Here is a 26989-nt window from a genome sequence, read left to right on the forward strand (position 1 = left end):
GTGAGACCTCATGGAGGGAAGTTTACGTATTGGTGATCGTCCTGAAGTCTTCGATCGCCTGCGCTTGTCTTGATAGAAACATAAAATGCAGTCTTATCCAGAAACAACATCTGACACCACTACGTCTCATATGTTGGATGATTACTGGAAGCCTGAGGTCATCCACCTTGTTGGGCCTTGCCTTGATGAAGTCCGGGACGTTGCGCGTGCAGTTTGCCGAAATTACGAGCATGTCATTAAGGTCTCAGAGCTGAGCCGGAGGGTGTCCTCTCAGCTGATGAGGTCATGTCACATGGTGTTTATAGAGATGAGATGGGGCCCGTCGTGAGCCAAGACGCTGGCGTCATCATTTTCTGCTGCACGCAAGAATTTTTACGGTCGTGCAATGTATGAGAGCGCATTGTATACACAGAGTGTGTGCAGCAGAATTACAGCTGAAGCTACAGATGTTGTGTATTCCCGCTCACGTAACATCTCAAGTTGAATCCTCTCTCGGGCTATTTGCAGTGGGAGTCTTTTATAAAGTAATCCTCTTCTCCCCCAGGGACCTTTTGGCTTTAAGCACTGTTGCACAAAATTGGGTAATTTGCATCGCCCCGCTAGCTTAAAAAACCTGTTTTTGTTTGGCTACATCTTGTTTTTCAGCCGAGTTAATGCAATTTAAAGGCCTGACGTTGTTAGGGAATACAAACAGACAAGTGTCGGGTTCCTTTTTTTTCATGGCACTGGTGGTGGAAGAACCTGTCTTTGCCTGGGGGCATGATGGGAGTTGTGCTGACTTGTCTGACAAGCAAGAAACAGATGTATCCTGGGAGATATTTTGTCAAAATCATAACACTGGAAGAGTCAAAAGGAATCCTGCGATTGAGGGCAACATTTGAGAAAATAAGCTGAGAAGAGAACCACCAGGGATGTAATTTTTTTTCTATTGAGGCATTTTATTAAGCATGAACTACGCCTCAGTGTAACATATTGAGATACAGCAGGTGTTTTTAAATTGATCCCTTTTGATCAATAGTATTAAAAAAGCCTCGAACGCCATCACCTTTTAGGACCTCACTGGCGCCTTCTCCCTCAGTTCTATCCCCTGTTTTATCACCTGTTTTCCCTCAATTGTTCCCAGATACCAAGACATAACAAGAAAGCCGGCCTGTGCTAATCCCGAAGTCTCAGTGTCCATCTCTGTATCTCCACATTATCTCCCAGTGATGTTATGACAAGTCACACCACTTGTCTCGCCAGCAATAAAGACCAAATGAAACTTGCAAAATGAAAGTGGCTTGTTGGCTCTTTGCATTACCCAGAGGGCTCTGCTTATTGATCGGCTAAACTAGCTGTTTTTGACTGTTAACTGGCAACAAAATAATATTGGGTGGAGAGTGAGTGGGTCACTGGCGGGACAGAGGGGAGAGCGACGAGGACTTATAGGGACAGTAAAATATAACACACTTGTTTTTTTTCTCTTTACGTGCACTGCTATTAATCCATCGATTGTTTTGTTGTAAACTGTACGGACATCAGGAGGAGCTACATGGAGCACATTCACATTTGTTAGTTTCATAGGTTATTTAGCATATTGACATTTCTATAAAAAACATGTCTTATCACGTTCACATTACAGGTTTATGACTTCCTATCTAGAGGGGCGAGATGAGAAAATGACCAGCGTATCAAGATTTGTAGAGGATGTTTTTAAGGAGACCTTGGGACAGTTTGCAGTTGTGTTTGTGGTGACAGAAACCAGGTGATTTTAATGACACCTCGGGACATCTCTGGATGTATATATTAAGCCAAAACATGTTTTCCTAAACCTGATCACGTGGTTTTTGTTCCTGAACTTAATCAGAGCATAAGCACAGTGTTGTCACGAGATGCAACTGAAAATTGAGCATAAAGAAACATTCAGTTGCATGTAAAGATATGTGCCAATCTGTGGTTTGCAGAAAAGTGCATTGCCAACAATTATTCTGGAGGAGAAAATACATATTTTAGATTTTGGATGAACTGTCCCTTCAAACTGAAAGCCTATATCTGAGTTGCTATCCAGCTGTTATAACTGACAAATCAATCTGCAATGCTGTATTTACAGGTGAACATATAAGCGGTATAAAGGTTCATGTTGAAGGACTTCTTCGACACAATGTGGACTGAGAGTCTCCAATGAGGTTCTCAGAGGCCCACATCACTTATGATGACAAAAGTGACTTAGTGTAGTGAGGAACAGCGCACACAACCACAGCAGCCAGCCACACACACTTCACACACCCATCATTCAACTGTCTGACGGCCATGATGAAGATGGATCTAGTTTGCGGTGTTTAATGGTGTGAGGCTCCATTACAGAGTCTTTTGCCCTGGCGAGCTGCTCCAAAATCTGACTTGAGCACGCCCCAGAGGATCAACTGTGATTCAGGATAAGTTATGCTTCTGCAAAACTCTGGTGTTAAGCTGCTGCCTTGTGGGTAAAGTGAGATTATATGTTTCTCTGGTGTTGGCATGACAATACCAGATGGGGAAAACACAGAGGACTGACTGAAACACAACTCACAGTCTCACAACAAAGTCTTTTCTTTTCTTTTGTACTTTGTTGTGTGGCAGCTGCAGTCTTACAATCAGCAGTTTCAGGGTTGAATACGTTATTACCATTCACACTTTTACAGTATTCCTAGTTGTAAGACCACAGATGTAGAAAATGAGCAATAGAAAATCGACAATATTGATGTGGAGTTGACTGTGTCGATACTGCTTACATATTACATTATTATATTATATTATATTATATTATATGTCATAAAATTGTAGAAAGAAGTTATATTCACCCTTACACATCTTCTGCATATCTTCCAAAAAGTCCACTTTCAATTGTTCTATAAATCGAGGGAAAAAAGGGAGATAAAAGGAACATTCTTTAGTTCAACATGAAGAAAAGACGTCTCATTGTGGGTTTAAAAGGGGAGTCTTGTCCAACTGGTTCTGCTGTAGGTAAATAGAATAATAATTAATACAAGATTAGCGAGAGCTGCCGCTGTCCCTCATCAACCAACAGTCTGAATTTAATTATGTATTGATCTTTTCGTATTAAAAGTAAATGTGTCATCGATTGGACAACCAGCTTTATTAATAATGCAGAACTCAGAGCTGGGACTCAAAGCAAATGTCTCTGCTGTGTTTTGTAAAGCTACGAGGCAGCTCAGATTGATCCGAGTATGAAAGTCGCTTCGTTTCAAATGATGGATGGTTCAAATCTAATTAAAGCGGCTGGCTTTGTCAAAGGAATATTCCAATGACGGCCCCAAAAAATTCACACTTCAAAAGGGAAAAGAGCACTGCAGTTGTCAGAAATGATGTCAGAGTGAGCGGTTTGCGAATAGTTTTAAAGAAAGTGACAGGTCTTTCTGATCCAGCAGTGCGGGAAAGGTCATATGGATGATTCCTATAATCTGACGGATCATCTGGAGTGATCATATGAAGCCTTTTGACAGCCATTGTCCCTGAATGACTCGGTGTAAAAGATATGCCTTGGAGAGGGCGTAATAGTCGTAAAGAAGTGATTCTGCTCCCACAGAGTTTCACATGAAAGTGGAAAGACATGGAAGTGATGTGACAAAATGACTTAAAGACGACATTACGCTCATTTTCTGGCTCATCATTTTATTTTGAAAAGGCTTACATGCTTTAATGCACAAATAACATACCCGTTTTTCTTTTTCTATCCCTAAAGGAAAGGAAATAAAACAAAAAAAACATGGTAGGTCTCCTTTAAAAACAACACAGAGCAGCCCGGTGATATGACACAACTTGGCTTCCTATGTATCTAATGTGATTGGTTAAGGGGCCACATGTGAGGGATATTCTATCAGGCACTAGCAGGTAAAATCAATACCAGAGCTGAGGTCTAAATATTTTCTTATTTCACACCACTTAGGGATCATCGGAGTGGATTGTTACACTTGACCTGGTTTGATAATGTAAAAAAAAAAAAAAGAAGAAAGTGCACGCATGTACGTACACGCTGTAATTTCCTCCCCTTGACAAGTTCAATCTAAACATGAAGTTTCAGACCCCTCCTCACATAAACACACGGTCCGCCTCCCTGACTGTTCCACGAAGTTACCAGGAACCGCGAAAAAAACAGCTCTGATGAAAGAAAATCAAACAGGCACGGTTTGATATTCTCTGCTGGAACAAAGGCATAAAATCTCAAATGAAAGCGCGCAAACACACACACACATGCATGCTTTTTGAAGTAATGTATGCATGTCAGCTCGACCACAGTGAGACGTGTTTTCTCTCTCCAGTGAGCTCTCATGCCGCTCTGTAAGCAGCGTCTGATGTGTGTGTCTCATGCCTCATACTGTGACGAGTAAACAACAAACCGCATGCATTCAGTGTTTGATTAGTGCAGCAGTCAGACAGAGAAAAAGAAGGAAGATAGAGACGAACAGAGAGAGGTATTGGGGAGTGTGTGAGTGTATAGCAGCCATCTGGCCGTGTGGGGAGATGAGAGGCAGCCGGCTGGTTTGGAGCAAAGGGTCCCTCGCACCGTTCCATTCCTCTATCGTCAGATCTCCATGTTTACCCTACTCACCCCGGGGACTGAGGCACCTCGTTCTCCCTAATCCGGCCGGCCTGCGCAGCGCCTCGTCCAACATCACATACCGGAAGGATGTTTACATTTTCCAGGATTTTGGGAGGAGGGGTGGAGGGTGTGCAGAAAGAGTGGGGCGGAAAGGAAGAAGGAGTGCCAGGTAGAGCTCTGACAGTTGCTTCTGCCTCCTGTTGGAGTGCTTCTGCACAACAACAACCCCAATTGAGATCTCAACCCATTCGTTTTTATTGGCGGTTATATCACTGCAAGCTTACGTCTCGCGGAAGATCATTAAGCGAGCCCACACAAGCCCTTTTTTCATATTCCAGACAAGATTCCAGGGTTGTGAATGATGCAAATTATGTCATACTGAATTACAAGAAAGATGTGTGAAGGGATGCAGCGCTGCTATCAGCAAGCTTATTGGATACAAATATTTCACTAACTGAAACTGAATTTGCCATTTAGGGGGATTTATGGGGATTTTGGGCTCGAAATATGGTGTAATATAATATGATAAAATATAACTGGTCAAGCCAACACTGTAGGGGAGTGTTGAGGGGTCATAATTGGTTGCAATCTGCTACCACACCACTCGAATGCCACTAAATCCTACACACTAGATCTTTAAAATGTGTATTAATAATGCAAGTAATCTAAATGTTTCCCGTTAATGTACTGGCATAGTGACTGCAGCTGCCGTCTGGTGTCTGTGTAGAGGAAAGAGCTGGGAGCAGAGCCAGAGCTTCTGGAGGAGTAAACACCTGCAGTCACACCCGATTCTGCTCTGATCCAGAGCCGTTCACCACCGGGTGGAGAACTCAGAGATTTAACTTTTACAGGTTACAAAGTGTGGATTCATCTTAAGACCCGTTTATCAACCTGACTTCAGCAGCGATCTGCAGGGGGTTTACTGACTTTAATTTGGACAGCCGACTAGAAATGTTTACTATATACACAAGGTACAAGACGGAGAGGAGAGGGGGAAATTAGAAAGGAAAGGGAAGGGAAACTTGCTTGCTTACAGCTCATGTAAAGTAATCTGGCTTTTTGGGGTGAATAAACACTTGTTTGCAGACTTCCACTGTTGGAATCACATGGTCAAGAAAATATAACAAAAGTCCAGTCAAGCTCCAGTTGTTTTAATGCAGAATCATCACACATTATATCTTTAACTAATACTCTTTAAATATGTCTGATGAGGCCCTACAACAAGCAGACACAGAGCACAGAGTTGAACAGTATCACAACAAGTGTGTAAAGCTACTTAATAGAAAACCTCTAGGAAGTATTTGGAACATTAGTTTTTAGAGGATAAACTGCACTCAGGTCAGTGAAGCAGAGCTGCTCCAGAAAATTACTCATGGAAAACTTAGATAAATAACTCCCCGTTAAACCATTCTGCAAGTTCTGTGCAGTGCTGAAAGACAGAAACTAGGACTGTAATTAGTAATGCTTAATTAACGCTTATACCAATATATGAGTAGCATGTAAAATATTCATGAAAATTCACCAAAATAGCTGTTATTTGTTTTTTCTCCACTGCCGTTCCCTTACAACAGATTCCAGTCCTATAACACACAACGGAAACTTTGAGCCACGTAAGCAAAACCTGAAGGATGTTTCAGTCTCTGTGGTGTGTCATGCATCCAAAAACTAACCTCAGCGCTGAATTGAGCAATGAGCAGTGTCAAGCTTTCAACATATTTGTTGGGCAATCACTCTCTGGGTTGTTATTGAGACTGGTAGTGCCGCACACCAAACCTCCAAACAAACCTCCGATTGGCTTCTTTCATCAGAGCAAATCATCAGCCAGTTATTTCCCTAGACTCTGCCCGAATTCCCAGACTCACTAGCAGGAAGCAGCTTATGCCCTTTTAACCCTCTCTGCTTGTGTGCCTTGTGTGGTTAACATGTGTGCGGATGCATCGATTTTTCCCCCCTAGTTTTTTTTTCCCCTCAACCTGGAAAAAGTGACTCACTACAGTGAAAGTGTTTGCTCAAAGGGGACCACAGAGGTACAGTTCAGTATGTGTGTCACAGTCTGGAGAGTCTAGCACTGTATCCAATACTTTTTCTTGCTGCTGTCCCAATGGCCTTGCAGCCATAGCAGCAAAACAAATCCCCCATCCAGATCCAAAATACACCCTACAGAGAAGGTTGTGTAAATCAAAGTGGATTGTCTGAAGGTGAAGCGTGAAAAAAAAAAAAGAAGAAGAAGAAGAAGAAAGGCCTCAGAAGAGTCTGAAAACATTTTTCAATCCTAAAATGAACTATTTCCACATGCTCCACCAGATGGTTGAGCAGCTTGCTTCAGCGTGGAATCGCAAAGCCAGACAAACTGTAACATGATCCCAGGAAAGCTTTGAGGGGCTGGATGAAAAAAGGAAACATCCATATTTGATTACTGGCGTGCCAAGTATGACTTTGTTTGGCAGCATGGATTAGGCGTAATTGGTCTTGGTAAATAAATTGTACTCATAAGTTAAAAAACTGAATTACATCTGCCATCAATTCGGTCGGTGTAACTTGATTGCGACGGCACCTTGCAGCACGGAAATGCAAAAGCCAGACAGACACAAAGTGTTTCCAGTGAAATCAGAAACATTCACACTTGATTACAGGATGCCTGCCTGCTTGCAAGTCACAAGAAGATTTTGTTTATCCTTTATTATGGATTTATTTCCGTGGCTTTCTCTAATGACCCACAGACATCTGCTAGTACAACCAGTCCTTTGCTTAATATGACAAATAACGATTGCTTAAACACTCATCCTTCTTCTCTACAACATGTTAATCATCAGCTGCAGGGACCCAGAGGCAAAGAAACAGAAGCGCATAAAACTTGAACTATCTCAGATGAGCCAAGTCTCTTCAGAATAAAGACGGAGCTTATAAAAGAAGCCAAGCCAACCACGGGAGGAATTAGAGCTCTGTGGGGAATTTGGATGACTCACAACCGGCCAAGCAAAACATCAGACAGAAAACAATCACACACACTTCCATACTGTTACACTGCGGCCTGTGTGTGAATTCCCAGGGAGCAAATTTCTGTTGGCATGATGGTAGAAAACACAAAGATGGTAGATGGTAGTCGGCAGCTGCTGGCAGTTTAGGACGGACTTCGACACCTCCCACACATCTCTCGGTGAGTTGCTGGAAAGTGTTCGAGTAGTGCGAGCCTGCCTAAACAAGCAATTCACAGAAGTTAAGATACTTTTTTTATTGTGAGCTTGGGGAATGCCCCTGTTGCTATTCATTAAGTCATTTTGTGGGAATAATCTGAGATATGTGAGGGTTGAGTCACAGAGACAGGATGATAACAATAATAATGATCATAATTAAAACATTTGTCACCATCCTCTCCTCACAAGGACTTGGAGTCACTGTTTTCTAAATCAGTCACCTTATCGGGTTGTCCAAACACGTAATTCAAAAAAGGCACAGCTACTTTGACCCAGGGTCACTTGGAAAAACCAGTCATTCAGCCATTAACTGGGAAGCGAGACTGACAGATAGAATAATTCAATAATATCCACAAAAGGACTGAATATGTCTTTATTATGAGTCCGGTGGGGAATGCCTTTGTTACTGAAAATGTCCGCTGAGTAATTGTGTGTTAACAGAACCTGCCACCCCCGCTCTCCATCCCCTAGTAGCAGAGAGAGTGCAGGGACAGAGGTAGGTTGTTTAGTTGAATCTGTAAGTCAGGTCAGCCTGACTTGTTGATCCTTCACCTGACTGAGGTTTGTACAAGGTAGAATCCGCAGCCCTGACCGTGACTCTGAAACCGAAAGAATCACAAGGGTCAGTTTGCAAGTCTGTCCCCTGTTACAAATTAACAAGAAGGTGTACCCTGGACACAGACTAACCACTGATAGGGTATTTAAAGTTTGAGTAATAGAAAGTAGGTGATAAAATATCATTGCCACCATCTCTGTCCAGTGGGTAACATGCCCAGAGGGGCTGAAAGTGTCACTGTTATTATAAATCTAGTAACAAACAGCAGGTACTTTTCTCCTAGTCTTATCTGTCACGGTTAAAGTAAATGTATTTGTCATCGAAAATTAAAGTGTGTAACAAACAGAAGCCATGTGCAGTTTTTTTTCTAGAGATGGTGGAATGTCGCTTACATAAACACCCAGGAAATTATTCTGTAGTGCATTTTTTTTTAAGGTTGAATTTGTGTCTGGGTGAATGTAAACAATGGTAAGAAGATGGTGACGATAATGACATTCCTTTGGGACACGCACAGTCATAACAGAGTGTATGTGAAATGACTCAAGTCAATTAAGAAAGTCCCAAGTCATTTTTGCCATGGGCACCTCACGTGGAGTAAAGTCCCAAGACAAGTCAGCTCTTGAGGAGAGTGGGGACTTTTTCCCTCCCCAAGAGACATCAGTCTTGGGAAATGAAAGTCATTTTTTCCCTGTCCAGTCAACTTGTGGGTCATTGACACACTGACTTGGGTCCAGGTCACAATGACCTGAGTCTCCCTGTAAATGTGCTCTGCTTTTACTCATGAAGGGGAGAAACAAAACAAAACAAAAAAAAAAATCAAAGCCCACTGTGTAAATCCTCCTGAAAGGTAGCCTCTCTAACTTGCTGTGCTGGTTTTGAGTCTTGAAACCAGAACAGTCACCCAGCAAAACCTCATATATTGGAGGAAAAAAAAAACTGTGCTAAAAATGTTTTATGGCTCTAATATAAGCCATAAACATCCATCCTAAAGCCTTCATTTTCACTGTTCGGCTTTGGTGTTTCGCTTCTTCTCGTCCCCTCGCACTTCTGCAGAAGTGGAGTGTGTGCTACGTGGTGCTGTGACACTGTACGTGATTGGCGGGAGGGTTTGTGTGTCTGCATGGGAACCTGCTACTGGTTTCCCCATACACTCACTCACATACACACACACACGGGGAGGGGAGAGCCGCAGTCGGTCAGGCAGACAGACGGTGGGTTACAGTCTCCGCTCGCACGGCAGCAGGGGAGAAACAAAACTCTCCCTCACGCCCCGAACAACTTCGTCCTGAAAGTGAAGTCGACGCGATGTTAAACGCGAAATGCTCCCGTTCGGTGTGAGCCGACAGCGCAATAAACAGCGAAGGAGGAGACTGCCGAAAGTGTGCTGGGGGAAGAAACTGTGACAGCAGCCGGAGACGCCAAGTGAGGGATTTGTGGACCGCACGTGGAAACACATCGGTAAGTAACGTCAACTCCACGCCGCGCTTCTACTTCTGTCACTCATCAGCAATTTGAACATGAACAAAAGTTTGATTAATGCTTTCTACTCACATCTGAGCTGTTGTCTTCGCATTATTGATTAGCAATTGGCGCTAACTGCGTCAACAACAAATCCAGCCACTTTGCGGTGCGCGCGCTCCCATTTATCTAATTAACCACAAGTGCACGTGCTGGTGTAATCAAGCGTCCATTGTTTTTTTTATATTTAGTATATTTATTGGGCCTTTGGATATAAAAATCTTGATTAATTGCTTTCCCCCCCTTCTATTGACAATTTGCAGCATTCAAGGTGATTTACTGTCAATAAAAAAAATGACATGTTTGTGTTTTATGGTGTCTTCCGAGGTGAGCGGCGCCTCCCCTATTTCGAGCTGTCTTTATAAATAGAGGTCCTGGCCACCGTGTGTTGAATAGAATAAATAAATACAGTGAAAATAAAGTGCACTCTCGTTAGATCGTCCAATATTTGATCTAAATAAGTTTTGCCCCTGTCCTATATGTGACCTGGAGGTGCAAATATTCCGGAGAAATTCCTGTCAGCCCAGTCAAGTGAATTTGGGTGTTGTCCAACTTGACTGGCTGCCTGTTGTGAAACAGGAGACACTGTATCATGTGATCAGCACCAGCAGATCATAAAATCATCACTTAATGTCTCAGAACATTATACAGCACCAGAGAAATCTGATGATGCAGTTTTTTTCCTTGTCTGTAAGAAGTGAGGCGTTTGTCATCGGCTGATGCTGCTGGTGTTGTCTCCTGTGTAAACAATCAATATCTTTGATTAACATTAAATCTTTGATGTTAAATACATGATTTGGATCATCATTGGCAGTTGTTTGTCTGTAAATATAACAATACTCAGCAGTCGTGTAAGCAGATTGAGAATGGTGTTTGTTTGAGATACACTCGTGTGTGCCAAAACAGACCTGGCCGAAGGCATATGCACAACAAATTGATGTTCTCAGGTAAAACCCTTGTATCTCCTAAATTAAGTATTCTTGTTATGGATTTATTAGATGATGCATGTTTCACATTATGTTATGTTGTTATTTGGACACATTGATTTGTAATCAGTGGCAATGATCACTTTTTGCATCACAATTTAGATTTTCACTGGTAAAGAAGCTGTTGAAATCACGACGATGTGACATTTATTGGGGGTCCGCATCATACAGATATGTTTTCTTGCATCTGGAGAACAAGATTTGTAGGCTGTAAAATGTTGGTGAATATTATTTGTTGTTAGAAAACCAAGTTTACATTCTCGTTCACTTATTTTGTTAAGTATCTGATTCTGTTGGACTAGCACTTTTTTAGGCTCTCAGTTGCTCGGGCTGGCTCCTTCCCGAAACTAAAGATAGATAAAAGCTTGGTATATATTTGAATGCCTTTATCTCTGAAGAGTCATTACCGCATGTCTCCACATCTGAATCTCTATGACAGGTTGGAACCTGGTAGGCTGGTTGGTACAGATTAGCTCTGAGGACACCCCTGTGTCTTCCAATGGTGTTAACAATCGCGATCACATTAAATATTTGCTCCTTCCCATGCAAGAGTTCAGGCCTTAATATGCTCTGGTACACCATAAAAGATAAGATTATACCTTTCCCCATACGTGAGTGTCCAATTACAGTCAGCATTGTGTAAACTGTCGAGCTGGCTCCCTCCCTGTGTGTCCACCACCTCGGCTTGTTCTGTTGTCATACAGGACAGATATCCTTGAGGGCAGACATAAAGACATAAAAAACGTCACTTCCTTTGTGGATTGTTTAATGAAAGTGGAACAAAAAACAGGCTGTCAGTGTTTGTGACAAAAGGACATAAAGATTTGGAGTCCCTGAGGAGTCTGAATCACTGAGTTGTCCTCACTGCATTACAAGAATGATGCTCTCTCTCTCTCTCTGTCTCTGTCTCTCTGTCTCTGTCTCTCTCTCTCTCTCTCTCTCTCACTGTCTCTGTCTCTAGATTTAATAGAGAAGTAGTGAAGTTAGACAAGCTCTTTACCTCAGAATTTTTGCTGATTTTGCTCTGCGTATAACATCCAGATCTATTACTCTGAATGTGCACACTGACACAGTGCTGTTGCTTTTAGCTTACCCTTATGCAAACAAATTGTTCATTCACTTTTGTACAGTTAATGCCTCAAGCCATTGCCCTAGCACATAATCGAGTCATTGTGGTAATGATCTCTGCAGTTGCGTTCGAGACGTTGTATTTGTGAGTGCTCTACGTTTGCCTTTCTGCTGTTTACCCACCACTGTTCAGTCCCTCCCAACTGTTTTATTGCCATAAGGTGCTGGGCTATAAAGGATGAGCTCATTTGGGGGCCTGGCATGTCACTTATTGATTCATGGCTAGCCCATGCCTCCCTGGCACTACATAACCTTCAGTAGCAGCTGAGTCAAACAGGAAAATGGATCGGTCTTTATGTGTCTTTCCTTTTTTGAGGGAAAAGAGTAACACCATATTCAACAAGCTGCTTTGATGAAGAGCTATTCTTTTTTGTGATCAGTGTCCTCCATTATTGTACAACATAACGGTGATATCCACAGGATGTACAGTATGTATTCTTGTATTCTTATATCGACATTTGCCTTTTGTCCCACAGTGTACAATGTACATTAGTTGCCTCACATATTTTAAAGGAACAAAAACACAACTCGCATAGCCATTAAAGACACAAATGTACTGTGACAGTATGAAAAATGAAAAAGGAGATTAAGCCAAAAGTGGTTTACAGCTTCTCCTCTCTTCTCATGCGCTTCCTTGAAAGTGCTTTCCTCTCTAAGAGCATTTGAGACAAACTGCTGTAGTGCTCCCTCGAGAATAAAGTGTCCTACAAATTACAGTAGTAGCATCACTCAGAATAGCCAATTATGGATGCTTACATGGGTTTCCCCTGGCTATTATCTGTATATGTGTTTGATCCCTATGCTGCACACAACCTTTTCCTGTGCAAAACTTTGACCTGAAAAGACTCTTCGTTTGGATCTGGTGTGAGGAACTGAAATGCTCTGCTCTTTCCAGAACAAAAGAACATGAACAAATGTGTGCTAAAGTAAAGTATGGAGAGGTAGCAGCTCAGTAACCAGTGTACCTGAGTGTCAGCAAAGAAAACAAAGCACTGGATGCAAGAATTTGGAGAAGAGAATGGTTGAGTTGCAGCACTGCTTGTTATTTCTGTTTGGAGGGTTTGAGATAACTTTGAGAGCATTGTGATGTTGTTTAGAATTGTACTTTCCACTGCTTTGGCCATGTGTGCTCTACACACAACAACAGCATTGCAGATTTTACAAATCCAAGCATATTTTAAGATTTCTGGATGTCTGAGATGGCAGAAGAACCATGTTAATGAGCTTTGCTGTCTGGCAATGCACATTGAGTTGGTTCTGATGGAGGGATTTAGTCGTAGATTTCAAAGTAATCTAAAGCAGACCTGACGTCTTACCAAGCTTAAATAAGCAGTCCTACGCTTGAGCTTGTTTTTGACCTGTTATTGAAAAAGACATTTAACTGCTGTTTTTATTTTGCACTTTCTTTTTTCAGAGAAATAAAATAGAAAAAAAAGAGTGCTCTTTGCTTTGGCATTAGTTTATTGCTGTAAAAATAGGCAGCCAAGGATGGACCTATTGTGGATCCTAATTGATGTTTACAGCAGTCAGTAGCGCTGAACTGGTGTTACACCCCCTGCTGTGGAGCCAGCAGTCTGCTGACTACCAGTGAACATGGCTGGAGTGGGATGGAACTACACAGGGTCCTAGAAGTCAGAGGCTAGTTTGATGGCGAGGGATTCAGTACCAAGGTGGTTTTCTTGACCCGTTTGGCATGGTGGGAACTACTGCTGATCAATTTGCCGAAAGACGAAACTTCAGTGTTGTTGTGCTACTGGTATTCTGGTCCTGACAGTGATTGTTTGTCCTCAGCAACAAATTAAAATGGATTGATTAATCAAGGAAAAAATAAGCCTTAGGTGCAGCCCTACACAAATCGGTAAATAAAATTCAGCTTATGAAGTTGTGTTTTTGTACAGCCCCTCTGGCAGTGTTCAACTTTTTAAACATCCATAGCAGCATCACAAAAATTAAGAGAGCGTACATGCCCCCGAGTGCAGGATGAGTCATCAACATTTTTAAGTAGTTAGATGACTACTTATCTAACTAGAAAGTAACAAACTCTAATATACCCCAAGTTCCCTTTTGGAGAGAAATAATGGGCGCTCCTTCACTGAACATGTCGTGTTGTATAAAGTTCCTCAGTCTGAATTGGAATGTGTAGTTTACAGCATAATAATTCTTGCTGTCATTGGCTCATATCAACCAACATCATTCTAAATGACCTGTGAATGAAGCATTAATACTGCGCATTTCAAGACTGAGTTTTTCTCTTATTTGTACCTCGTTGCTACACAAACCTGAGATTGGATTTTAATTCATCACATGCTGGCGTTGACAACACAAAAGCAGCAGGACAGACACAGCGTAATCTCTCAATTATTGTATGAGAGGTAACATCCACCATCTGTTCATGTGGCGAGGTTGGATTCAAACTGACACTGTCGTGTGACATCACTCTCTAAAGATGTAATCTATGAAGATGTGTGCACTGTGGGAGGTTTTTCTGTAAAAAATCAAGGCCTTGTGGAGCCATGAGCCAACATGAAAGATATGCTTGAGAGGCTGCAGATGAGGCAAAGCATTTTATTTCTTTCATACAGCTTTGAGAGTGAAGTGTGGAATGAAAGAAAAAGTGTTTGGTCTTTGAAAGTTTCCAAACTCAGACAAATGTGAGGGGGAGGAGTAGATACAGAGGACTTGTTTCTAGACGATGATCAAATGATCTGTTTGAGTTGGTTATCTTGCTGAATATCATATCATTCATTATGTTCCAAACTTGCTGATGTTGTTGTTGTGTATATCTCTTATTTAGCCAAGCTTTACTTGACACCCCAACTGCAAGTGATATCTCTGACATTGCCTTTCCTCTTGTTCTGTGCAGCTGGCAGACCGACCTTGTCTTGTTGCTGTCTCACCCATAAACACAAAAGCTTGTTGACACACTAGTGTAGTGCACCTGTATGTATTTACAGAAAGATGCATATTTTAGGTGTTTAGGGCTCCAGAAATACTAATGTACATGTTATGCATATGTTTGAGGATAATAGTAATTGATTATTCTCACAAATTTTCTTTTAAAAATAGCCAGTTTTGAAAAGCAAACTAACCTCTCTGTTTGTTTGTGTTTTCAATCTCAAGAACGCCTCGAGGGATTTTTTTAAATTTGACACAGATGTCCACTTGGACTCAAGACTCAAGGAGGAACTGATTAGATTTTAGTGGTCAAAGATCGCTGTGACATCATGGCCTCCTATTCTTATGAATGCCAAATCTTAGGAACACTTTGAGGGAATTTCTTCAAATGTGGCACAGACATCCCCTTGAACTAGAAACTCAAGGATGAACTGATTACATTGTGGTGGTAAAAGGTCAAAGTTGAATTGTTTACTATTACTCAACAATACACATTGAGGATAGGAATGGGATAAAAAGATTGTTATGACTTTTTATATCCAACTGTGAGGTAATTCCCGTATTTCATTTTACAAGACTAAAATGACGTGGCAGGAAAATGCGACTGCTTGTCACTCCTCCTGGATAATGTAATTTCTATTAAAACATTGTCAGCAGCTGTTTTTTTGTATTCGGTATAACATCCATAATGGGGTCTGAATAGCTTGACCGTGGAAGGAGTTTTCAAACTGGCTGGTTTTCAGTGAACTGAAATGTACAAAAGGCAAAAATACATAGAAAAGTGAACAAGGCCCAAGACACTGCTTGTTTGCAATGGGACTTGCATTACAGACTTTGAACAGCAAAGGGTGCTTTCCCGTAGTTGATGCTGTGAGGAAGCACAAAAATGTGTTTTCCATGCTTATCACTCCTTCTGATGCATGCACAGATACAAATGTTTGCATGCCTAAGTCTTGCACTTACCTTAACCTTTACTCGAACTTTATCATGTTCTCACTCTCACGGTCCAATACTAATCGTCACAAAGATAGGGCAAGCACACACACACACACACACACACACACACACACACACACACACACACACACACACACACACACATACAATATATTCATGTCACTATCTCATCAAGTTTCAGTTTTCTTTTGGTCTGCCTTAGCTGCCTAGTCCTCATCCATTCTGGAGCTCACTAATTCATACCTATATGCTGGATTTTAATGGCTTTCTATCCAAATAATTCTTACACCAGCTGCCGGCAGTCTAATTCCATGAGCAGCAGAGTAGATCTACCTGGTAAATTCCTTCCTATATGGAACTTTATAGCTTCGGCCAAGTGAAGGTTTGGTTTTGAGTTTATATCTCCAAAAGAAATTAAAGACACCCTTGATTCAAGCACCGATCACCCACCTGTCTTCCAGGCCCCTTCTGGAACCTCTGCTACTGTGGCATGTTCCCATAGGCTTGTGAACACAAGCTGGATAGCAGCACTGTGTTGATGGGAAAAGAAGTAGCTGTGCAGCAAACTCAAAGGCCACACTCCCAATGAGGTCCCAGGAGAGCCATGAGTACGGACTGAACAGATTTCACATTAACACACTGGGCAAAGGGGGACCAAGGGAATGAGCAGAAGCAGTGCTGCTCCTTTTGACTGCTTGGCAATACACAGCCACAGTTAATGAAGTGTTTTTGAAAGGGGCTCTGCTTGGAAATGGAGTGATAAGCAGCCGTAAAATATATGTGCGTAGTTTTTGCTGCCACAACGACTCCTTGGCTCCTTGCAATACAGCTGCTCAGCCCTGCGCTGTGAGCATTGCATAAGACTGCTCAAAGTCAAACCATAAGCTATGCATTGTAGCTGGCTACGTTTCACTGCCTAGAGGCTCCTGTCTGCTTCCTCCGCCCCTCTCCATCTTCTTGTTTTCTTCCTCGCATCCCCCATCCCCTTATCCCTCCTTCTCGTCATGCTTCAGTGGGCCACCTGAGGGGGGATATGCGCTCCCCTTAGCCTGGTGACAGCTTGCAGGGAGATGTGGGCAGCCTTTCCCAGCTGGAAGACGTAGGAGAAGAGGGAGAGATGCTCCGGATTAGGGCTTCCACAGAGAGGAACTCCGCTGGGCTGATTTGCCACGATCGAGCAACAACACCAGCTACTTTTCAACGATTAACCTTGATTTCCTGCTTTTGTTTTCTCCATTGTACCATCCCATAATTGAGAGGGGAAGAAGGGAACGACACATAAAATGTTAGATACTGAACCAATGGAAATGGGTCAGGTTGTTACAGGGCTGTAACTACGAAGACACGTGTATGAATACAGATGTGTACAGTTATATGTTTGTGAGGCACTATATGATGACAGATCTTTGTTTGCCCCTCAGCACAGAAATACAGAAAGCCTTTTGTACAACAATTACTCTCTTCTGTTTTCAAATTGAAGTCCTTAAAGCTCTGACACACACAAGTTTGAAACTACTACCTGTGGTGAAATTTTGAATTCTGCATTCTGTAATACATTCAGAGCCGACTTCAGAATACCAAATGTTGTATTCAGAGGACATGATGTCGAAGTCTTGTGAGTCATTGAGGTTGGACTGGCACATTACAGGTCTTGCAGTGTTTATCTGAGCTCAGTATGATATACACACACAGCTCCAGGCAGAGTTTTGTACGGTTTTGTACATGGTGCCTGCCTGGCTCGCCTAAAAGGCTCTGACTGAACAAGCTTTCCTTTCTTTGACAGAGGGCGTTTAGCGCAAAACATCTTTTCTTGTTTGATCAAGGGTGTCGTAATTTTACAGTAAAGTTTAGGTCTATTTCTTAGAAGAAGTGTTGGGATGTTGTCAATCTTTTAAATTCCAGTGAGAGGCATATTTATTAGCCTCTGTAATTACTCTCCCTAAAATCTTGGCTCAAGTTTTTGTTTACTGTGAAGTCTTGCATTGCTGAAAGTGCAGAGAGGAAGGGAGATGGATGGAATCAGAGGACGCTCGATAGGATTGTAAACCACCTAAAAAAGAGTGCACATCACAAAGTTTGTAATTCAGTAAGCCTTTTGTTTTTGTGTCTGTACCATTTTATAGGAGATATGCACAAGAGGACATCTGTCAAACATAAAGCATTAGCCTGCCTGTACGTTCTCTTCTTCTTTGTGAAACCTGTAATGTCTTTTTTATTTTTTATTCTATGGGTGGCTTTTTCTGAGATTATTGAACTCATTTTGTCGACCCCTTTTAGTCATTCCGCACACTGTCTTTGCCTGTAATGCAATTCAGTATGAAAACACTACTAAATGTTGTCTTAGAAATTACCGTGTAGCTGACTCACTCAACAGAAAATGAAAAATAACTGCTTCATGAAAGTACCTCTTACAGCAGGGTTATTTATGCAATTACATTTTATTGTGGCTGTAGTAGTGTGTCCAAAGCTTTTATGTTCTGTGGTGTTCCTTCAGGCCTGGTGTAATCCTTCTTTAACAATGACCGCCAGTAAACAATGGCAGTCTTTCAGTCACTACGTTTGGAGGGTGGAGATGTCGGCATGTGTGATTTTTGCTGTCCATGTAAATCTCCTACTCCTGCAGGGTTTGCCTTCGTAACGATCAGTGAATGAAGCCTCCACTCTGGTTGCTTTCTCCTCGGCTGCTGAGCACTCAGTTTTGTGGTCTGTTGTTGATTAGCAAGCCACTTTGATGAAGGCATTGTTTTGCAGTTTGGCTTGCTTTGCCTCGCATTCAAATAATTCCTCGACTGGTTGAGACTGACAGTTAGGTGCATCAGGGTGGCCTGTGCCGTTATGTGTGTGTGTCTCAAGAGAGTGTGTGTTGGCTGAGAAAATGATTAAGCTCTGTAGTCCTCATGAGAGCATTTGGACTGAATTAACCCACTTCTTTATGACTGTATCTGGTGTTTAAGCACAGTTAGGCCAACTAAGAACAGTTTCCCTTGACACCATCACACATACTGATGTGCCTGTTGTGGTATATTCCCAGTAACAAAGAAATAAATCCACTACTAGCAGACATTGGTTTGCAATAATAGAAACATGATTGTTGCTCTGTACCTCTGACCTACCAGTACTCTTAGCTGCCCTAGCTGAAGTCATTTCATCTCTGCAAGCAACAGGGCTTCCAAGGAGAACATTGGCAAAGCGTTTAGAGAGATGAAGCGTGGAGACTGGCTGCAAAACAGAGAGATGCAACCATTCTAAGTCTGTCATTACTTTAACAGGCGCATACACTGTGAGCAGTAGAGAGTGTACACATTTAGATTGGTTTTGTGGCTGTGTGCTTTTGGAGACTAAGGGAAGTGATTGGCCCGAGGCTGAGGCTTCAAACATACAAAAGACATAAGCTTTATGGTTTTAACTGTTGTTTAACTGAATGATTTCTCCTGCTTGCTTCATGTCACTTCAACCTCATTGTGTTTATTTTTTATGAAAGGGGTTACTCACCCTAAATACAGAAGAAAAAAAAAAATCACTCTCTAGCGCAGTGGTTCTTAATCTAGGGGTAGACACTAACCCAGCTGTTTTCATTATGTAGCCAAGAAGATTCCTTTGAGATTGCAGATCTCTTCTTTCAAGGTGGTGAAATTTTATCTGGAATAAAAAAAATTAACTCTGCTATTGAAGATTTTATTTTTCATATAACAACTGGCCTTCTTCATTTGAATAAACCTCCCACCTGTTTGCACCTCTCCTCCTACCTGCGCACCAAAGAACAAAAGCATTTTTCAAGGTCAGAAAAATATCAAATGCTGCTTGTGCTGGTACAGTAGTTACAATGACATTGATTTAAAAACACTGAAATAAAACTCAAATCTAGATGGCAAAATACCAGTGGAAGAAAGTGAGAAAATTTGTTTTTTTGTGTGATTTAGGAGACTTGTGACCAACATTTGTTTGAGTAGTAGCCTGATCCATCCTTTCTGTTTGATTTAATTTGCTGTTTTTCCTTGCTTTCTTGCCTTCAGTGAGAAGTGGATATCACCCTCTCTACTTAAACGCTTTGCCACTCCTGTCCACTCCTGCCTACTTCAGAGATGAGTGCCAAGTCAGCCATCAACAAGGAGGTTTTCATACCCCATGACGAGAAGATGCTTGCTGCCGTGCAAGTTAGGCGGAGGACTAAGAAGAAGATTCCCTTCCTGGCTACAGGTGGACAGGGAGACTACATGACCTTCATCTGCCTTTCAGGTCAGAGGACAAATGACAGTCTCTTCTCTTCTCTTCTCTTCTCTTCTTGCTGTTGCAACCCAAAGTCACATTTCAACACGTCTCCCCTAATTCTTGCACTAATGTTCAGACTGATGAGCATGTTTATGTGTTCTCTGCCAATAGGATGACACGCTAACTCAATTTGCGGCTGGGCTTTAGGTCAATCCTTTTTAAATAAATTAGATTTAAACTGAAATTGAATTATTGTTTCAGCAGAAATTGAGGTTCAAATTATTTTGTTTTCCCCCCGTTTAAACGTGAGTGGCGATATTGCTTGTTAATTGAATTAGCCATGCATATTATTTATGAGAATAGCTAGAGCCTGTTAATTTCAGTGCCAGCAGAACTGCTTAAGATCAGTGACATTTCTTAATCCTACCATTTTATTGTGTATTAAACTCTGCTTTGGCAGCAGATCACATCACTAAAAGTTCAAAGGTACTTAAGTGTGAAGAGGTGGGATTCATCAGTATATCAATACAGCACAAAGGCCGCACTGTTTCTCAGTATGGAATTCAGTTTCAAGGTTGCCTTGCAGTACTCTCGCCACACAACACTGAGCTTTAGTGTTCACAGTCTCAGATACAAACACATAAAAGCCAGTTGTCTAAAGTGCAAGTCACAAATTAACCACAGGTTCTTGGAAACACACACTGCTCTTCTGAAGGGTTTGTGATGACTCATTCCTCCTTTGATATGGAAATGAGTGTCAGTTGAAATTCACCTGTTATAATGTCAGTCTCATCAAGTCCCCAGCAGCAGCCTTCACCTCTGTGCCACAGTTGAGCGCTGCTGCTCTGACATTGGTTGAAGTCAATGGATGGCCTTGCTGCTTAGGCTGCCTGACAAAATTAAGGTGGATAAACAATCTGATCTTCTTTTTAATAATTATTAAAACAGAATACGTGACATTATATTGATAGATTAGAGATTGGTTTTGACTGAAAAGCTTCTGGTTTGAATCTCAAATGTAACTGTGAAAATTGGAGCATCAGCAAAATCGTTTTCTTATGAGTCCTGACCTCTTTGTAGTCCTGAAATTGATAGTCCTTGTGTTTGCTTTAATCGTTTCACCATATCCATGAACAGGAATGCACAGAAGAGTACACAGTAGCAAAGCAAGCACTTTTCACATCATTATCAACAGTGGCCAAAGCCAGCCTGTAGTAAGAGAGCAGACAGGCATAGTGATTTGAGTGTTGTATTCTGCAGAGCAATCATGTGTGAACATAGAGAACCCATGTGTATGACCCTGTGTGAGCAGGCAAGCCTCCTGCCGATGTGTCTTTGAGCCAGACACCAAACCAGCTCTTTTTTTTTACTGACTAATCTGGTGATTAAAAAAAAAACAAACAAAAAACCCTTTGTCAATCTATATGTAAAAAAAAAAAACTCAAATATTTTCCCATTTGAGAGGTAACTGCACGGAGCTGTGGCCATGCAGAGCAGTGTGTTTTCTACACCCTCAAGACTCATTGAGGATGCATTTGATCCAATCACTGTAATCACCACATACAGGTGGTCTGTGCTACATTCGTCCACATTCTCGTAGCAGTGTGTATGCACACGTGTCTTGGGCCCCACTGAAGGACAGAATTCTCAACTGACGTCCACCACAAAACAACATGAAGAAGCCACAGCAAATGCTGCGTGATTTCCATGTGGTTCACTAAAATGCGAATTACATTTGTGGGTGCTTTTAACCCCATAACCCTAACTGTAAATTTATGAAACGTCTACATGAAATACAGTAAACAGTCATCTATGTAGATAACTTGTTTGATTTCTGTAGAGAAAGTCCCCAGACTTGAACTCTGTGAGTTTGTAAGTTATGAAAATCCTTTTGGGCCTTCTTAAAGATGATGATACTTCTTTCTTCTTGTAAAAACTGTTGCAGCAATTTGCCCTAGTGACATAGGTGTTTATTTTCATATAGAGTGGGAAAGTGAGATCAGATCACAAGTGGTAACACCTAGTTTTATCTGACGGACCTAAAGTTGACCACTTTATCGAACCACTCGGACTGTATGTTGATACCAAATGTGAGCAGCCTCTGTGTGTGTGTGTGTGTGTGTGTGTGTGTGTGTGTGTCAGTGTAACCTGGATAGAGGGAGCAGAATGACTGAGACAGGATCGGTCTCAAATCCTTGGTGAAACGCCGAGGGGTAGTCAATTTAAAGCTGCCTTAAAGTTGCCTTCTGTGGAGGATTTACACCCCAGACCTCTGCATCATCTGGTAAGAGCAAGATATGTTTGCCAAAGTGCTACGCTCCAACTTTTATGCAAGGTTGTGGAGGCCTAAGCCTGGACTGTGACTAAAGCGACTGTGGGCTGTTTTATTCTTACCTCATTTACCTTTTACATAACACAGCTGAATAGGTGCTTCTGTTTTGCTTCATGGGGGATATAAGTGGGAGTCAAGGCTCTCTGTTTTATTGCATAGGACTGAGAAACCTATCTGCCATTCATTCACTGCCATCTTTGCTCACTAAGAGCAGGAGACATCAAGCCTCATGCTGAAAAGCCTTTTGTTGATTCAATGTCTGTGATATTCAAAGGAGGAACATTTTGTCTCCTGCTCTCATTTCAAATACAATATCCTGTATGTGTGAATAGATGTTGCATCATCAAAAACAAATCAAGAAATCGCACAGTTTAGGGCCACTTCAACCATCACCGAAAACCAAGTTTATTCTCCTTTAGTTGTCTTATTTAAAGTTTTTTTTTTCCTGTCTGCTCTGTACTAGCAGTCGCCTGACTAAGCTGCTGCTTCGTATCACATGTGGTAGCACAGAAGTGAAGGCCAGCACTGTTGTGTAGTTCACTTAGTCATGTGGCATTTCTTTAAGCCAGCCAAGCATTGTTCTGAGTTGTTTGTTTGGATGTGTGTGTTCCTGCAAGTGTACTGTATAGCAAAATCATGAATGTGAAACCAGGCTGTGCCTCCTTGTGCCTTGGGGTCACAAGACTGATGTGTGTGACTTTGAGTGTTCCGCTTGCGTGTAACTATGTGAAAGCATTGTGTATGTATATAAGGATGGGGGGAAGGGGGTTGCTGACAGCCTCATGGCTGCAGTAGCAGATAGTTGAGGCCTGAGGGCCATACAGTGGCAGAGTTATGTAATCTGTGGTATGTCACAGCTAAAGGAAGCCCACAGTATGAGGAGCTGTGCTATATAGACAGCCACGGGGACTCTCAAGCTGAGCAGGGTGCCAGGATGAAACACCAGGCCATCACTACTTCACGATCATATGCTGCAATGCAGTCACAAGGTCTGACTGAGTATAAGAAGTACTGACTGTTGTGAAGTTTGTTATCTGTTTGAAACAAATCACTGCTTCTACAGGCATGTTAAATGGATGTTACGCAATTGACCTTGTAACCGCAACATTCAGTTTGAGCTGCCTTGTCACAAGTGGGTGACTCCGAGTCTGTGAATCGGGTGTTTGTTGAACACATGGCTTTTTGTCTTAGGTGGAGAACTACATCTGTCAGTGGAACAATAAGGTCTGGACAGCTGCCACTTTGAGAGCAGTGCTTCTTGTTTCAGAATTACATGTGGCTCCAAGACAACAAGACAGTTTCAGCTCACACAGCTAACTTTTGTTGGGCTTCAGGGTGAATTGATCAGGTGTAATTTAGCAACACAGAACAATATTATTCTTAAATTCCCTCTGTAGCAATAAACTCGATTTCACTTGCACTTTTTCTTTGCACAGTCTGATGGTTTTCCGTCTGAGTCAAATCTTTCAAGGTTTTATTGTGGTGAAAACACAACACAGATCATTCACAAGACTGTGATATATGAGATACGCTTGAGCAAATCTATACCTTTTTCTGATGCCGCTGATGATTATGGCAGCCATTTAGACATCATGTTGCAGTATGGAGTAGCTTTAGCAACTACTTATACTCATTATACTCATTTAACTCAGCGCTGAATAAATAGTCCTAAGTGTTTTCCATCATTGTCTTAAAGATGACTTCTCAAGGCAATTTTGTTGTTGAATTTTGCCTTTATCCTGCTGTAATGAGATTTTTAAGATCTCTTTGACCCTCATACTTTCACATGTTTGCACAGAGTTGCTCAGCTGCACACTGAAATGTATGTTAACACTTCCACAACAACATCAGGGAACTATATGACATAGGAGTTTGTTGGAGTGAAGCCAGAAGCTTAACATGGACCAAGTTGGTGTGAGAGCTTTCTCTTTGATCACTGGGCTTCATGCAGTGCCTTCATGGCTGGACCCCAGGGCTTAAACACTGGACCGCCCACAGAATGTTTGGCAGGAGAGATGTGAGGCCAGATGAGTTAGATAAGACAGCGAAGGTTCACTGGAGCAGCCTATTAGTCTACACGGTTTTTATTACATTTTTTTTTTTTCATCTGACATGAAAACATATTTTCATCCTTCCCCAGCCCATTTCTGCTCTGAGCAATCCTAATTTTCAGCACCTCTTTTGGCCTGGTTGCTTCCATCTGTGTGTGTTTGTATGTGTAACTGCTACAGGTTGGCGGCTATGGGGGTTTAGGAAATGAGGAGCCATCTGTTGGTTTCCAAATCATATTATGGAAGACCAATCGCTTCTTTCAACCAACTAACTTTTCTTTATTAATTTAAGCCAATGTTCTTCTGCAAGTTATCTGTCACTTATACATGCTTTGTGTGTCTGGCTGTGTTAAGTGTATTTATGTACCCTAACCTACTACACGTGCTTAAGATATTATTTAGGATATGATGCTTCCATGGATGAGAATATGAGAAAAGTGTTTTGTTTCATACATGATCGTAACACTTTCCAGGATTCTGATAATCATGTGCACTTGTGTCTTTGATTGCTCAAGGTCACATTCTTAGGTTTGTCATTACTAGACAGATCCACAAACCCAATCATCACTAAGGTACTTGTGCGTATGTAAGCGCACTCATTGTTGCTTTATGCTAATATGTGAATTTCCATGTGGGAAGCATGTGGGCATGCATGTTTATGGGTGTATTCATGCACAGTGTGTTTATGCAGGCATGTTATTATGTGGGTTGCTTGACATGTTTAATTTTAAGCGTAGGCTGTGTCTTACGTATGATATGCTGAAGAACCTCATGCTGTTGTCTTGGTTAGTGTGCATCTCATTTTGTACATTTGTGTATCTTTCTGTTTGTTTTTGACGTTTAAGCTTCATCACAATGAGACCATAATGCAAAGTAGAGAGGATGTACTTCATCATTTAATTTGAATACTTTTAATTAGAGCCAGTGAGTTATGACACTAGCATATATTCCAATAACTCCCATCTATCTTGCACCCATCAGCAGTGAGCTCCCTTCATTGGAGGGACAAAGATCTCCTGCATTCTTCAAGAGAATTCAAGAGAAACATTCAGTAACTGAGTCCAATATCAGTGTTTTCTCCGAGGCCATGTAGAATATAGATTCTTCACTTACCACATGAGTTTGTGTATCGTTCTTTCCATCTCACTCCATTCATCATCAGTCGTCTCAAGGCTATTGATCACACATTGAGATAGATGAGCAGGCAGATCGTGTAGCTCACTAGTATATTACGCTGCTCAGGCCAATCGGAAAGTCAGATCAGTTACAACCTTGGTTACTCAGTTCTAACACACATCAGTCTGAGTTTCATTGTTGTTCATACATGTAAGTTTTTTGGATGTGTTTACCAAGGTCAGTAGATCCTCTTAAGTCCACGGGGATACATATTTATAAGCATCTTGGGGGATTCAGCACATTTAAGGAGATAGCATGTTTTATTTTGAGGGGAGTATACAGTAAAGATGTGAATCTTCAGTGGCCACACTTCAATTAGCATTTACCTTTCATCAATTCAAAAATAAATTCTGCACATTATTATCATTGTTACTTTTTGACAGGAGATCTTCAATTGCTTAAAATGTCCATTTTGGTGGAAGTTTAGATGTCATTTGTAGCAATGAAATAGTTCAGCCTATACAGTTTTAAGTTCAGCTCAATACTGTTCTTTTAAGCATTTCATACATTTTTCCAACTGATAGAACTTTTAAACATCTCAGGGAGTCTGGGCAAATGTTTGTTAACGAGGATCAGCCTGGCATGGGTGTGTGGGTGGTCTGTGTTTTGCTGTGAAGAATGTTGCCTTCTGTGAGTTTCTCTGGCCTCCCAGTATTTACCGAAAGCAGAGACATGCAGCCCACTCACACAGGACCAGATACATCAGCGTGACACTAATACCACATTCCCTGTTAAGTCATGTGTGTGTGTATATATGTGCATGCATTAGCGTGTACATGGCATCCATATCAAAACCTCTTTGTGTCAGTGTGCTGTGGCGGTCTTTATCTAGACTAATTAGGCTCTTGCAGCTCAGCTCATTTTTGTGCCAGACCACTCTCTAGAACATGAACTGTCTTCACCCCTCACTTTCACCCTCTCTTATCACGTCTGCCTCCTCCTCAACCCTTTGCCTCCAACCTCCTCCTGGCCAAGATGTGGGTCATTCCCACATCCATTCCCTTTTGTAACATGAATTGCCAGTATCCTCTGAAACTGTATGAAATGTCTACATCGGTGACAACTTGTTCCCAGTGGTTTGGGAAGTATGCGTCCTCCCCTGTGGCTCTAACATAAGGCCTGAAAGTGGACAGTCCTAGGCATACCAAATTTCCATGTAACAGTTGTTGGGCTACAGTATAATATTTGAGCTCTAATTCAATTCACAAACATTTCAACACAGGCGTGTTTCCTTGAATTTGTCACTTTTTAAGATGGAAAACAGAAAAGCCCATTGATTTTTAAAGACATGCAGTTTGCCAGTTGCATAATTCCATGTGCATGGACTTCGATATCTCATTCATTTGCTCACTCGTAGAGCGCTCTCACACACACGTATGCGAACACAGCTGGTGGAGCAAGATAGATG

General features: G+C 41.7%; 1 protein-coding gene and 1 long non-coding RNA gene across 13 annotated transcripts in view; one reads left to right on the top strand and one right to left on the bottom strand.

The window, feature by feature from the left end:
• Nucleotides 1–5505: 5505 nt before the first annotated feature.
• Nucleotides 5506–10102, bottom strand: LOC119004388. The gene is made up of 2 exons (XR_005070191.1): nt 9881–10102; nt 5506–8372 (listed from the first exon to the last, which is right to left on the bottom strand). It is a non-coding gene; the product is annotated as an uncharacterized LOC119004388 (long non-coding RNA).
• Nucleotides 9401–26989, top strand: part of stxbp6 (syntaxin binding protein 6 (amisyn)) — a 150848-nt gene continuing 133259 nt past the window's right edge. For 3 of the 12 annotated variants that reach the window (XR_005070188.1, XM_037071243.1, XM_037071244.1), the window contains exons 1-2: nt 9401–9787; nt 19827–20049. Coding sequence is in view for 9 of the 12 variants with exons in the window: in XM_037071243.1 (XP_036927138.1) it covers nt 19896–20049 (154 nt within the window). In the remaining 3 variants the exon portion in view is untranslated. The remainder of the gene's footprint in view (nt 9788–19826; nt 20050–26989) is intronic. The other 9 variants (XM_037071246.1, XM_037071247.1, XR_005070189.1 and 6 more) reach the window with 6 other exon arrangements.

The sequence above is a fragment of the Acanthopagrus latus genome, chromosome 16 (genome assembly GCF_904848185.1).
Source record: "Acanthopagrus latus isolate v.2019 chromosome 16, fAcaLat1.1, whole genome shotgun sequence".
NCBI classification, from domain to species: domain Eukaryota; kingdom Metazoa; phylum Chordata; class Actinopteri; order Spariformes; family Sparidae; genus Acanthopagrus; species Acanthopagrus latus.